The sequence below is a fragment of the Bos grunniens genome, chromosome 16 (genome assembly GCF_055505025.1).
Source record: "Bos grunniens cultivar Pamir isolate PY7600 chromosome 16, Bosgru_T2T1.0, whole genome shotgun sequence".
Lineage (NCBI taxonomy): Eukaryota > Metazoa > Chordata > Mammalia > Artiodactyla > Bovidae > Bos > Bos grunniens.
Window position 1 is genome coordinate 68,022,308 of NC_141180.1, and position 13,532 is coordinate 68,035,839.

At 36.4% G+C, this 13,532-nt stretch overlaps 1 protein-coding gene and 1 long non-coding RNA gene across 5 annotated transcripts in view; one reads left to right on the forward strand and one right to left on the reverse strand.

The window, feature by feature from the left end:
• RGS18 (regulator of G protein signaling 18) overlaps positions 1-10,801 on the forward strand; it is a 31,734-nt gene extending 20,933 nt beyond the window's left edge. For both annotated transcript variants that reach the window (XM_086345334.1, XM_086345335.1), the window contains 2 exons: positions 4,285-4,451; positions 9,099-10,801. In XM_086345334.1, the coding sequence (XP_086201460.1) occupies positions 4,285-4,451; positions 9,099-9,356 (425 nt within the window). In that variant the 3' untranslated portion in view covers positions 9,357-10,801. The remainder of the gene's footprint in view (positions 1-4,284; positions 4,452-9,098) is intronic.
• Positions 1-13,532, reverse strand: part of LOC147356955 (uncharacterized) — a 431,587-nt gene that overhangs the window by 199,394 nt on the left and 218,661 nt on the right. The window lies entirely within an intron of this gene.

Consider the following 13,532-nt stretch of genomic DNA (forward strand, 5'->3'; position numbering starts at 1 on the left):
TTTAGGATCATGACTAACGTAGCTCATAACTGGTTTGATCTCCTTGCTGTCCAAATGACTCTGAAGAAAAGCAATAGTCAGAGGAAAAAGAAGAAACTCAAAAGTGTTAAGTGCCACAGAAAAATTATAAACATATCTTTGTCTGCTGACATAGATGAAGTAATATATGGATTGGAAAGAAACTTTTCCAGTAAATATAACAGTAAGTCATTTTGGTAAAAATTATTTAAATCAAGCATTGAGTAGAAACCACACTTTAGTGTCTAGGGAAGTAAATGAGTGGAGGAGATTAAGAGATCAACTGTACAAAGCTTACTCAAAAGACTGTATTTGCAAGGGGAAAGATATAGATCAGTAGCTGGAGAAAAGCTGAGGTTAAGAGAAAAAATTCTTTTAATGATTTCATATGATGAGATTAAAATTCTTATTTTGATCTAATTAAAATTAAATTTAACTAAAAAAAACTTTATTGTTTTCCAAGATTATTTGTAACACCTTATCTTGCCTGTAGGTGCCAGCAATATGCATAAAATACAGAAGAAGGTAAGAGGGAAAGGAGTTTCAGGGAAAATGTTATAAGAGGAAGATACAGGAGAATAGACTAAGAAAAGGGAAATAGAAATGGAAAGAGGGGACAAAAGGAGATGACTATAAAGAATCCCTGTGAACATCACATTTAACCAGGGAACAAACAATGTTAAGCCAGAGTAGACAATTACATTAAAGTGATTGGATGGTATAAACTAGGAGGTATGCTGTCCTAGAATCCTAGGAAGAAGAATATTTCAAAAAGGAGGATATTGTTATTATCAAATGCTGCCAAGTGAGAAATCCAGACAGAGCTCATGCCTTGTGCAATTTCCTTTTGTAATAACTCACCTGTAAGAGCAGAAAGAGAAATAAGCCACAAGCACATGAGAGTTGGATCACTAGTCTGAGCACTGAAGAATTGATGCTTTCAAATTGTGGTGCTGGATAAGACACTTGAGAGTCCCTTGGACAGCAAGGAGATCAAATCAGTCAATCCTAAAGAAAATCAACCCTGAATATTCACTGGAAGGACTGATGCGGAAGCTCCAATACTTTGGCTACCTGAAGTGAAGAGCTGACTCATTGGAAGAGACCCTGATGCTGGGAAACATTGCAGATAGGAGGAGAAGGGACGACAGAGGATGAGACAGTTGGATGGCATCATCGACTCAACAGACACGAGTTTAAGCAAACTCAGGGAGTGAAGGACAGGGAAGCCTGGCGAGCGGTAGTCCATGGGGTTGCAAAGAGACAGACATGACAGTAACTGAATGAGTGGAGAACAAATCTAAAGAAAGATCACTAAGAATCATTTGTATCCAACTCAAATGTGAATTTCACTGAGAGAATTTATCTGAAAAATCTAAAAGGAACATTTTTACCTTTTATTAATGCTCTTGCAATGAATGCCCTTTTCTCTGTTTCAATACTATATGAATGAACAGCTTCACTTCTCTTATCCCAGAGAAATAAAATCTTAACATGTCTATATTAAAAGATGTGTACATATATGTTAACAGCAACCTTATTGATAATAGCTCCCTAAAACCTTCAATGAAAGGTGGAAGTGAAAGTAACAGTCGCTCAGTCGTGTCCGACTCTTTGTGACCCCATGGACTGTATAGCCTGCCAAGCTCCTCTGTCCACGGAATTCTCCAGGCAAGAATACTGGAGAGGGCAGTCATTCCTTTCTCTGGGGGATCTTTCCAATCCAGGGATATAACCCAGGTCTCCTGCACTGCAGGCAGATTCTTTACTATCTGAGCCACCAGGAAAGCCTTTAATGGTTCAGTGGTAATGATTAAACAAATCTACATCATGGAATACAACACAGCAATGAAAAGTTGGAAATTATTGATATATTGATGTATCTCCAGAGAGTCATGGTAGATGAAAAAAGCCACCCCAAGCAATATATACTACATGATTCATATTTGTGAATTGACCAAATTATTACAATGGAGAACAGATTATTGATTCCTAAAGTTTAAGGCGGGGTTGGATATGGAGAAAATGTGACTGTAACAGTAAAGAAGCAACATGAGATATCCTTTCAATCATGGAAATATTCTGTATCTTAACTATATCAGTATCATTATCCTATTTGTTATATTTTACTACAGTTTTATAAAATGTTATATTGGTGGAAACTGGGTAAAAGGTACATGAGCTCTTTTATCTCCTATGACTACATGTAAATGTATAATTTTTTCAAAGAAGTTAAATGTAAAAAATACCTGTAAGTCAAAAAGACTAGAATATTATAAATAATTGAAAGAGAACTAATTTTAAAGTCAGGCTGTCTTAATGTTGAATTCTGAGTCTGCCACAGCTTTAGCTATGAAGTTTTACTTAATTGAGCTTTACAAATATTTTAATCATCAAGATCATCAATACCATCATCATAATCACTATCAAAACTCATATTTACTATGTACCAGTTTCTGTTTTAACCACACTTTGTATATTTTGTCACATTTAATTCTCTAAACAGCTCTATCAGGTAGATGCTATCATTATCTTCATTTTAATACTGAGAAACCAAGGTACAGAAAGAAAAACCAATTCATGCAACATGCATAAGATAGTTGCTCAGTCATGTCCAACTCTTTACAACCCCATGGATTGTAGTCCATGGGATTCTCCAGGCCAGAATACTGGAGTGGGTAGCCTTTTCCTTCTCCAGGGGATCTTCCCAACCCAGGGATCGAACCCAGGTCTCCCATATTGCGGGTGGATTCTTTACCAGCTGAGCCACAAGACAACATCACATAGTCACTAGCTGAACAAGAACTTGAACCCTAGCAGTCTTCCATAAGACTTGATACTTGCCCCTAACATTCATGGGGCACAGGACAAAAGTGAAAATGGAGGTCCAATACTATATTTCTAGATTCTTAACCATTATAGATCAGGCTAATAAACCTTTAAAAAAAAGATATCCTATGCTTCTGTTTTGATATTTGGCAGTTTAATTTTAAGATTCTCATACTCTTCCCAGTTCTACCAAATAGCATGGCCTGCCTTCTTCCACTTTCCACCCATGGTTTGGTGCCACACTGTGAGATGCCTCCTATCACATTTGGGTGAACACCCCAGCATGCAAATTCAAGTCCTGTCCACACCCAAGCCTTGGAGTGTGCATTCCACTGGATCAGGTGCCTTTTGTGGGTGAACTTGGCAAAGAGATCTATGTAAATCTTGGAAACACAAGTCTTTTTACAGATAATTCTAAGGCCCTGAATTTAAGAAGCATAGTGCAGAAGTTGTGATGGTCTCCAGCTGGAATGGCTCCTTGGCTATGTAGACTAACCCTACCACACACAGCCCAGGGAGAGGTATGGCTGAGAGAGTCAGCATGTGTGCGTGCTCAGTCATGTCTGAGTCTTTGCAAGCCCATGGGCCGTAGCCCACCAAACTCCTCTGTCCATTGGTTCCCCAGGCAAGAATACTGGAGTGGATGGTCATTTCCTTCTCCAGGGAATTTTCCCTATCCAGGGATTCAACCCATATCTCCTACATTGGCAGGTCAATTCTTTACCACTGAGCCACCAGGAAAGCTCAAAGGTCCCTGTTTCTCATGTCTAAGTACGATACTGGTCTTATTTCAACAGAAATGGTACTTCTTTTTCATAGTTGTAAAGAAATCAGCTAATTGATACATGGTCTATCATTTGAAAAGACTCTGATGCTGGGAAAGATTGAGGGCAGGAGGAAAAGGGGAGACAGAGGATGAGATAGTTGGATGGCATCATTGACTCAATGGACATGAGTTTGAGCAAACTCTGAGAGATAGTGAAGGACAGGGAAGCCTGGCATGCTGCAGTCCATGGGGTCTCAAACAGTCAGTCATGACTGAACAACTGAACAACAACTCTCATATATACTGTACAAGATGTGTGTAATGAAGAAAGTGAAAGTGTTAGTCACTCAGTCTTGTCCTACTCTTTGTGACCCCGTAGATCCTACAGGTTTCTCTATCCATGGAATTCTCCAGACAAGAATATTGGAATGGGTAGCCATTCCCTTCTCTAGGGGATCTTCCTGACCCAGGGATCAAAACCAGGTCTTCTGCATTGCAGACAGATTCTTTGAGCCACCAGGGAAGACCAAGATGTATGCTACTGCCCTGAATCAGAGAGAAGACAGCACACCTCTTCTGCTAACATTCATGGTTAAACTTTAATATAAAGTAACATGTTTTCTCAAAATGAATATCTTATAGTTAAAATATGTCACATCTTTTCTTGGTAGATGGACTGGAGACTTTTACCAGATTTCTTAAAACTGAATTCAGTGAGGAAAACATTGAATTTTGGATAGCCTGTGAAGATTTCAAGAAAAGCAAAGACCCTCAACAAATAATCCGTAAAGCAAAAGCAATATATGAGAAATTTATACAGAATGATGCCCCACAAGAGGTAAAGATGATTGTAAAACTGTACATTTGTTTGAAAATTTTTTGAGAAAATATGACTTCATCAAATCAGTATTGCTGTACATTCTACCAGAAAGGTCAGAATTTTGTTGAAACAAAAATGGTGTCTCTTTATAAGCCTACCTCATTTTATTGCCCTTCACTTTTACTGCATTTTGCAGATACTGTGCTAAATTAAAGGTTTGTGACAGCCCTGCCTTGAGCATATCTATCAGTGCCATTTTTCCAACAGTATTGGCTCATCTCCTGTCTCTGTGTCACATTTTGATAATTTTTGCAATATTTCTTGCTTTTGCATCATTATGCTTATTATGGCGATTTGTGATAAGTATTCCTTGATATTACTACTACGACTTACTGAAGGCTCAGATGATGGTTAGCCTTTTTTTAGAAATAAGGCATTTTTAATTAAGGTATGTAGATTGTATTTTCAGTCATAATTCTACTGCACATTTAGACTATCACGTAAACATAACTTTTTTATGCACTGGGAAACCAAAAAGTTGTGTGACTTGCTTTACTGAGATATTCTCTTTATTGAGGTAATCTGGAAGGGAACCTGAAACATCTCTGAGATATGCTTGTATATAGGTTTCTACATACAAACAGAATGCATTATAAGACAATTAAAAAATAAAAATAAAGATATTGCCATGGAAGGAAAGGTATAATAGACATTACTCCTTGAGATATTTTTATTCTAGACTGAGTGAATATAATTAATTGCAACATTAAGATTCACTCATTTATAATATTAATCACAGCACAAGTAACCTCTTGTAGAAACTAAACATTTTTACATGTGGTGAAGATAAGAGAAATCAAGAAGCAGGTATCATATACCATTTTAATGTTAGCTCACCTACCTGTACAAAGTTTAAGTTGCCCCATAATTATCATCCCCATACCTTAAGATAAATGAAAAGAAAATTTCATAATAGAAAGATAAGCTAAACCTAATGCGGTGATGAATTCAATTGAAAAAGCAATTGTGATTTTTTTCTTTTTTTAATTGCAAGCTCAAATGAGGTAACTGTATGAGGTAACTGTATGAAAGAATTACTAAAATAGCTAATAAACTAGCAAGTATTACTTGATTATCCTTGATTATGAATTAGAGGTTCTATATTTCTAGTATGTGCTCAATAAATAGAGTCTTTGCACTGAAAGAGAACTTGTAGTCTGTCACTGCTAAGATTTCTGTTTGACTATAAATTGATATTGTTCACAAAGTAGCATTGCCTGTGTAGATATCATTTTGCATGAAACAACACTTATTTTCCTAGTTTCAGTGTATGTCACTCTGTTTTGTATTTCAATGTATTATCCTGTTTTACCCAAGGCCAGACTTATACACAGGTAAACAAAAGCAGGGCTTCCCAGGTGGCGCAGTGGTAAAGAATCTGCTGCCAATGCAGAAGATGCAAGACACTCAAGTTTGATCCCTGGGTTCAGAAGATCCCTTGGAGGAGGAAGTGGCAACCTGCTCCAATATTCTTGCCTGGGAAATCCCATAGGCAGAAGAACCTGGCGGGCTACAGTCCATGGGGTCTTAAAAGAACGGGACAGGATTGAGTGACTGAGCATGCATACATGCAAACAAAGGCAGCTGGTTATGTGCTGTTACCCATCAAGCAAAAGGAAGAAACCTACCTGAAAACTAAAAATTTACCACCAAATATGTCATCAGTGCTTTGATAAAAAACCTTAAAGATTTTATGCCTTTAAAAGATAGGCAAGGATTCTTCAATATCTGCAAATCAATCAATGTAATACACCACATTAAATTGAAAAATAAAAACCATATGATTATCTTAATAGATGCAGAGAAAGCCTTTGACAAAATTCAACATCCATTTATGATAAAAACTCTCCAGAAATCAGGAATAGAAGGAACATACCTCAACATAATAAAAACTATATATGATAAACCCACAGCAAACATTATCCTCATTGGCGAAAAATTGAAAGCATTTCCTCTGAAGTCAGGAACAAGACAAGGGTGCCCACTTTCACCATTACTATTCAACATAGTTTTGGAAGTTTTGGCCACAGCAATCAGAGCAGAAAAATAAATAAAAGGAATTCAAATTGGAAAGGAGGAAGTAAAACTCTCACTGTTTGCAGATGACATGATCCTCTACATAGAAAACCCTAAAGACTCCACCAGAAAATTACTAGAACTAATCAATGACTATAGTAAAGTTGCAGGATATAAAATCAACACACAGAAATCCCTTGCATTCCTATACACTAATAATGAGAAACTAGAAAGAGAAATTAAGGAAACAATTCCATTCACCATTGCAATGAAAAGAATAAAATACTTAGGAATATATCTACCTAAAGAAACTAAAGACCTATATATAGAAAACTATAAAACACTGGTGAAAGAAATCAAAGAGGACACTAATAGATGGAGAAATATACCATGTTCATGGATTGGAAGAATCAATATAGTGAAAATGAGTTATACTACCCAAAGCAATTTATAGATTCAATGCAATCCCTATCAAGCTACCAACAGTATTCTTCACAGAGCTAGAACAAATAATTTCACAATTTGTATGGAAATACAAAAAACCTCAAATAGCCAAAGCTATCTTGAGAAAGAAGAATGGAACGGGAGGAATCAACCTGCCTGACTTCAGGCTCTACTACAAAGCCACAGTCATCAAGACAGTATGGTCCTGGCACAAAGACAGAAATATAGATCAATGAAACAAAATAGAAAGCCCAGAGATAAATCCACGCACCTATGGACACCTTATCTTTGACAAAGGAGGCAAGAATATACAATGGATTAAAGACAATCTCTTTAACAAGTGGTGCTGGGAAAACTGGTCAACCACTTGTAAAAGAATGAAACTAGAACACTTTCTAACACCATACACAAAAATAAACTCAAAATGGATTAAAGATCTAAACGTAAGACCAGAAACTATAAAACTCCTAGAGGAGAACATAGGCAAAACACTCTCTGACATACATCACAGCAGGATCCTCTATGACCCACCTCCCAGAATATTGGAAATAAAAGCAAAAATAAACAAATGGGACCTAATTAAACTTAAAAGCTTCTGCACAACAAAGGAAACTATAAGCAAGGTGAAAAGACAGCCTTCAGAATGGGAGAAAATAATAGCAAATGAAGCAACTGACAAACAACTAATCTCAAAAATATACCAGCAACTCCTACAGCTCAACTCCAGAACAATAAATGACCCAATCAAAAAATGGGACAAAGAACTAAATAGACATTTCTCCAAAGACATACAGATGGCTAATAAACACATGAAAAGATGCTCAACATCACTCATTATCAGAGAAATGCAAATTAAAACCATTATGAGGTACCATTTCACACCAGTCAGAATGGCTGTAATCCAAAAGTCTACAAGCAATAAATGCTGGAGAGGGTGTGGAGAAAAGGGAACCCTCTTACACTGTTGGTGGGAATGCAAACTAGTACAGCCACTATGGAGAAGAGTGTGGAGATTCCTTAAAAAACTGGAAAGAGAACTGCCTTATGATCCAGCAATCCCACTGCTGGGCATACACACTGAGGAAACCAGAAGGGAAAGAGACACGTGTACCCCAATGTTCATTGCAGCACTGTTTATAATAGCCAGGACATGGAAGCAACCTAGATGTCCATCAGCAGATGAATGGATAAGAAAGCAGTGGTACATATACACAATGGAGTATTACTCAGCCATTAAAAAGAAAACATTTGAATCAGTTCTAATGAGGTGGATGAAACTGGAGCCTATTATACAGAGTGAAGTAAGCCAGAAAGAAAAACACCAATATAGTATACTAACGCATATATATGGAATTTAGAAAGATGGTAACAATAACCCTGTATACGAGACAGCAAAAGAGACCCTGATGTATAGAACAGTCCTTTGGACTCTGTGGGAGAGGGAGAGGGTGGGATGATTTGGGAGAATGGCATTGAAATATGTATAATATCATATACGAAACTAGTCGCCAGTCCAGGTTCGATGCACGATACTGGATGCTTAGGGCTGGTGCACTGGGATGACCCAGACAGATGGTATGGGGAGGGAGGAAGGAGGAGGGTTCAGGATGGGGAGCACATGTATACCTGTTGCAGATTCATTTTGATATATGGCAAAACCAATACAATATTGTAAAGTTAAATAAAATAAAACTTTAAAAAAAGATAGGCATTTTCAACACACATATACTTATAGGTGTATAATAAAATGAAAAAAGCATTGAAATATAGCAAAAGCTTCACGTTGAAATCCCAAATATGTCCTAAACACACTGTTAAACTTCACACAAAATAATTTAATTTCTACAAAGTTTAGTTTCCATTTTGAAAATGAGTTGAATCTAATGATCTCTCGGGTATGTACCAGTTCAATGGGCCATGATGCTAGCAGAGACAGAAAGAACAGGCTCACAGGAAGAGAAGAGCCAGATGAAATGACAGCCCAGAATGAATCACTGGATCCCTAGGCCCACAACAGGAAACTCACCTGGCATCCAAGCGCAGTTTGCCCCCTCTGACCTGGAATCAGTCCTGTACTTTTGTTTCTCAAGGTGTTTACTTAAGGAGACTGACTATAATTACCGTTTTGTTGTTATTATTATCCAGGTTAACCTTGATTTTCACACCAAAGAAATCATCTCCAAGAGCATCACCCAACCCACCCTCCAGAGTTTTGATGTTGCCCAAAGCAGAGTATATCAGCTCATGGAACAAGACAGTTACATGCGTTTTCTGAAATCTGACATCTATTTAGACTTGACAAAAGGAAGATCACAGAGACCAACAAATCTGAGAAGACGATCGCGTTCATTTACCTACAATGAATTCCAGGATGCAAAGTCAGATGTTGCCATTTGGTTATAAAGAAAATTATTTTTGCTCATTTTATTCGTAAGCTTGTTCATTTGCTTCTAAGATACAGCATGTTTATGTTAACAAATGGGTACATCTTTTAAAATAAGTGTGTCATTTGAAATGATTTTAAAAATGCAAATCAAAACTGTTATTTGTCTAACAATACCTAATGTATCTGCCAAGATATTCTGTAAAAGCTTCCATTTGACTTCATTTCATTCATAGTCAGAAAGCTCCTTAATTAAAAGGCAGTAAGGAAATAAAAACAATGTTGTACAAGATTGTAAAGTTAAGTAAAGGTTAAGCTTTTGCAAAATTGTCAACAGATTGGCCAATTATCTAGTTTGAAATTTTTTCTAGATGCAGACTGTACAATGCTCAGATAGACATGTATTTGGACATTTTCTATAATGATGAAAGTTCTCTATGGCTTGATTATAGAAAGTATAGAAGCAATCCAGTTTTCATAATGAAAGAGGATGACCATTTGTTCTTGGTTTACTAACCCTGGCTCTTGAATAGCAATCTATCACCTCTAGTTATAAACCAGCACCAGAAACTTTTGGGAGGATACATTCATCTCTACAGAACTTCCAGATCGTACGTAACCTAGGTTGATCACTGATAATGTGATCCACATTTGGGCTCCTTCCAAAGTGAGCATAAACTCACCCAGTCACACAGAGCCACCACTGCTGGTCACAGAAACATGACCAGATGATGCAATGGCTCCAGGGAGGAGCATCTTCTCATCTGTGGGGGGAACTTGCCACTAAAACAGTGGGTAGTCCGTCATTTCAATAATGACCAAAAGAGGTTTATCCCCTAAGTGAGCCTTCATTTTTGGAATGAGAAGAAATAAAAAAGCAAGGAGTCCAAGGCCCTGGGAACTCAGGCATCTGCCACATTGGCTTATATTCAGAAAGTGTGCTTCCACTGATCATGTTCTTATTCCAAATCTTATCTCACTGAATAATTTAATACTATATTACTCAAATAAGATGATGCTAATTGTTACATATTTCTCTTCCTATAAATGTGTTTTGCATGGTCTGTAAATGTTGGTATTTAAAGATGCCATACATTTGGTTTTGGCAAATGTTATTTTAGTTGAACTATAGAATGTAAATCTGTATATCACCTATGCTGCTGCTGCTGCTAAGTCGCTTCAGTCGTGTCCGACTCTGTGCGACCCCATAGACGGCAGCCCACCAGGCTTCCCCGTCCCTGGGATTCTCCAGGCAAGAACACTGGAGTGGGTTGCCATTTCCTTCTCCAATGCATGAAAGTGAAAAGTCAAAGTGAAGTCGCTCAGTCGTGTCCGACGCTAGTGACCCCATGGACTGCAGCCTACCAGGCTCCTCCGTCCATGGGATTCTCCAGGCAAAAGTACTGGAGTGGGGTGCCATTGCCTTCTCCGATATCACCTATAGAAATAAATATTTTTTAATTTCTTCGCTTGTCCAGTTAATGTTTATTTGGTCACTAAATGCTCTCACTGATTATTGATTATCCTTCCTGTCATCAAATTAGACAAAGGCATATTTTCTTATTTTAGAATGATACTGGAGTAGAAATTATTAATTGAGGTGTTTTGTCACTGATCTTAATGCTAATATCAACTCCCAGTATTGTGAATATGAAAACAAGGCATTATGCATTTCAAAGATCAACTAAGAAAATTATTTTTCTATTTTTTCTGTGGTTGATTGATATTTTCTTTGTTTACAGCAGTCTCTTTTCAAAGAGGTTGATTACTTTATGCATAGATTTAAGACTGTATACAGGCTTTCTGATCTCATAAGAAAAAAACCATGGGCTGATATTAACAGCATTGTTCAAGGACCACAAATAGCTAATATGTAGCTTTTTCATTTGAAATGCTCTTCAGAAGCATCTGATATCATATAAATTATGAAATACTCCATGAGATCCTTCAAAATCATACCAGGACTTTTTAATGAAGCCAAGCCCTGACTTCAAGGAGTGGGTGTATATGGGGGGACAAAGAGCCAAATAAAGGAAACAAAATAAGCAGTTGTAGAAGCCAAGTAAAAAACATGCAGACAGTACTGAAAGTTGGCTGAAGGAATTGCAGAAATATATAATGAAAACCCAAGAGTCTTAATATCTGAGCTCCCTAATCAGATGCCTGATCCTCAGATGTTCATTTAACTTCTAAGTATCTTTATTCCACACATTTCTTCAAGATAAGGATTCAGAATTTCTGATTTTCCTTATGGTCCTCACATTTAAGGATTCTATTCATTTATTGACCTGATATTCTTCAAAGCACCTCTTGGTTTACACACAAATTTAAAAAAGAGGCACATAATTGTGGTCAGTGAAGGAAAATTTCAGACTAAAAGTTAACATGGGATATTGGCCTAAGAATAAGAAACAATTTTGTTAAAAAAATTAGAAGTATAGTGAAAAGAAAAAAAATCACAGGAAATATAACTTAAATTTTTGTTTTATGGCCAGTAGAAAAAAAGGAGGGGGTGGTCAAAGAAGCAATTTGACATCAAAGAGAGACGGGTTGAATTAGATGTCTTGAGGTGTCATGAAGCACAGAGACAAAAGTCAAACCAGACTGTCACATTTTGTACATAATAGATCAGTAAACGGCCTTGGAATCAAATATAAGCAACAGGAAGCATTATGAGAGAAGTAATACAGTATTTTAGCAAAAGGTAAAATCTTTACGATGTGGCGTATTTTTATTTAAATCCTGGCTCTGCCACTTTTCAAGAGCAACACGCTAGCAAAGTTACTTAAATGTTAACTTCAATTTCTCATCTGTAATATTGGAATAAAACATTTACAGTGTTCTTAAGATGATTAAATTTTAACATATTTGTAAAGTGCCAAGTATAGATTAATTTATTTTAGTGCATGGGCAGGATTATGAAAAGAATTCCCTATATTTAAGTACCACATTTTAATTATAATATAAAATTTCTAGTAATGTCTAGATTACAAATCAAACAAACATCCTTTGAGAAAAATGAGATTTTCAGAATAAAATATAGGGACAGCTATTGCTCTCACAAAATCTTTTATAATTGTTCACTGCAAATAAAAGTAAATAATGACTTTTAGCTAAATGAAAAATATTGGAATATTAAAAACAAATTTTTGTTGTAAAAGAAAAAGCTGAAAACAAAGCTTGACTATTTGGTTATGTTCAGTATAGTCATTCTTTATGAGCAAAAAAGGGGACAAAGTTTATTGAAGATACATGACCCTTGAAATGCTCGCAGACTTAACTATAGCATTAGCTAAATTTAAACACATTAAAGTTATTTTCACTGTGTCATATGAAGAGACCTTATATTTAATTGCCTTGCTCTTTAATTATCATCTCTTTAAAAATGAAAACAAAACCCAAACCCCTTGTTAATTTAACAAGCTCATTCATCTATATCACCTGAGGTTTTTTCAACAATGAAAATAAAGTTTAAGATAACATATACAAATCCATTTTCTGTAACATGGTGACTGAATTAACAAATATTTATTGAATACTGTGTATTTGATTGATACTGTTACCTGTTGAACACTCAGAGGTGAATCAAACAGAAAGAGTTAAAGGGAGAGAGAAAGAAACTTTCTTCCTGGGATGTTTTCTGATAAAGTCTACATTCTATAATATGCAACTGAAAGCCATGTTTGTTTACAAACAACCCTTCATATTAATCTCAAATTGCAAATCCATTTGTAAATGATGATATAGGTATCACTTTTCTTTTGAAGCTAGGAGTTAAGTAACTAATTTCATTTTAGAGAAAAATAGAACCATTAACTTGCAAAAACTTTGCTTGCTTATAAAGGCAAAACTAACCAAAAGCATACACAATATATAAACACATTTTAATTTAGGCTTTTTGGTTGTTAATTTCATTTTTTTGTTTTTGCCTTACTGATCAAGAAAGGTCCTTCCAAGAGTAAAAAAGGTCCTTCAAAGGGTTAAAAAAAAACGACATAATCATAAAGTGAAAGAAAGTGTTAGTTGCTCAGTCGTGTCCCACTCTTTGCAACCCCATGAGTGTAGCCCAGCAGGCTCCTCTGTCTATGGAGTTCTCCACGAAAGAATACTGGAGTGGGTTGCCATTTCCTTCTCCAGGGATCTTCCCAACCCAGGGATCAAACTCACATCTCTTATGTCTCCTGCATTGGCCAGTG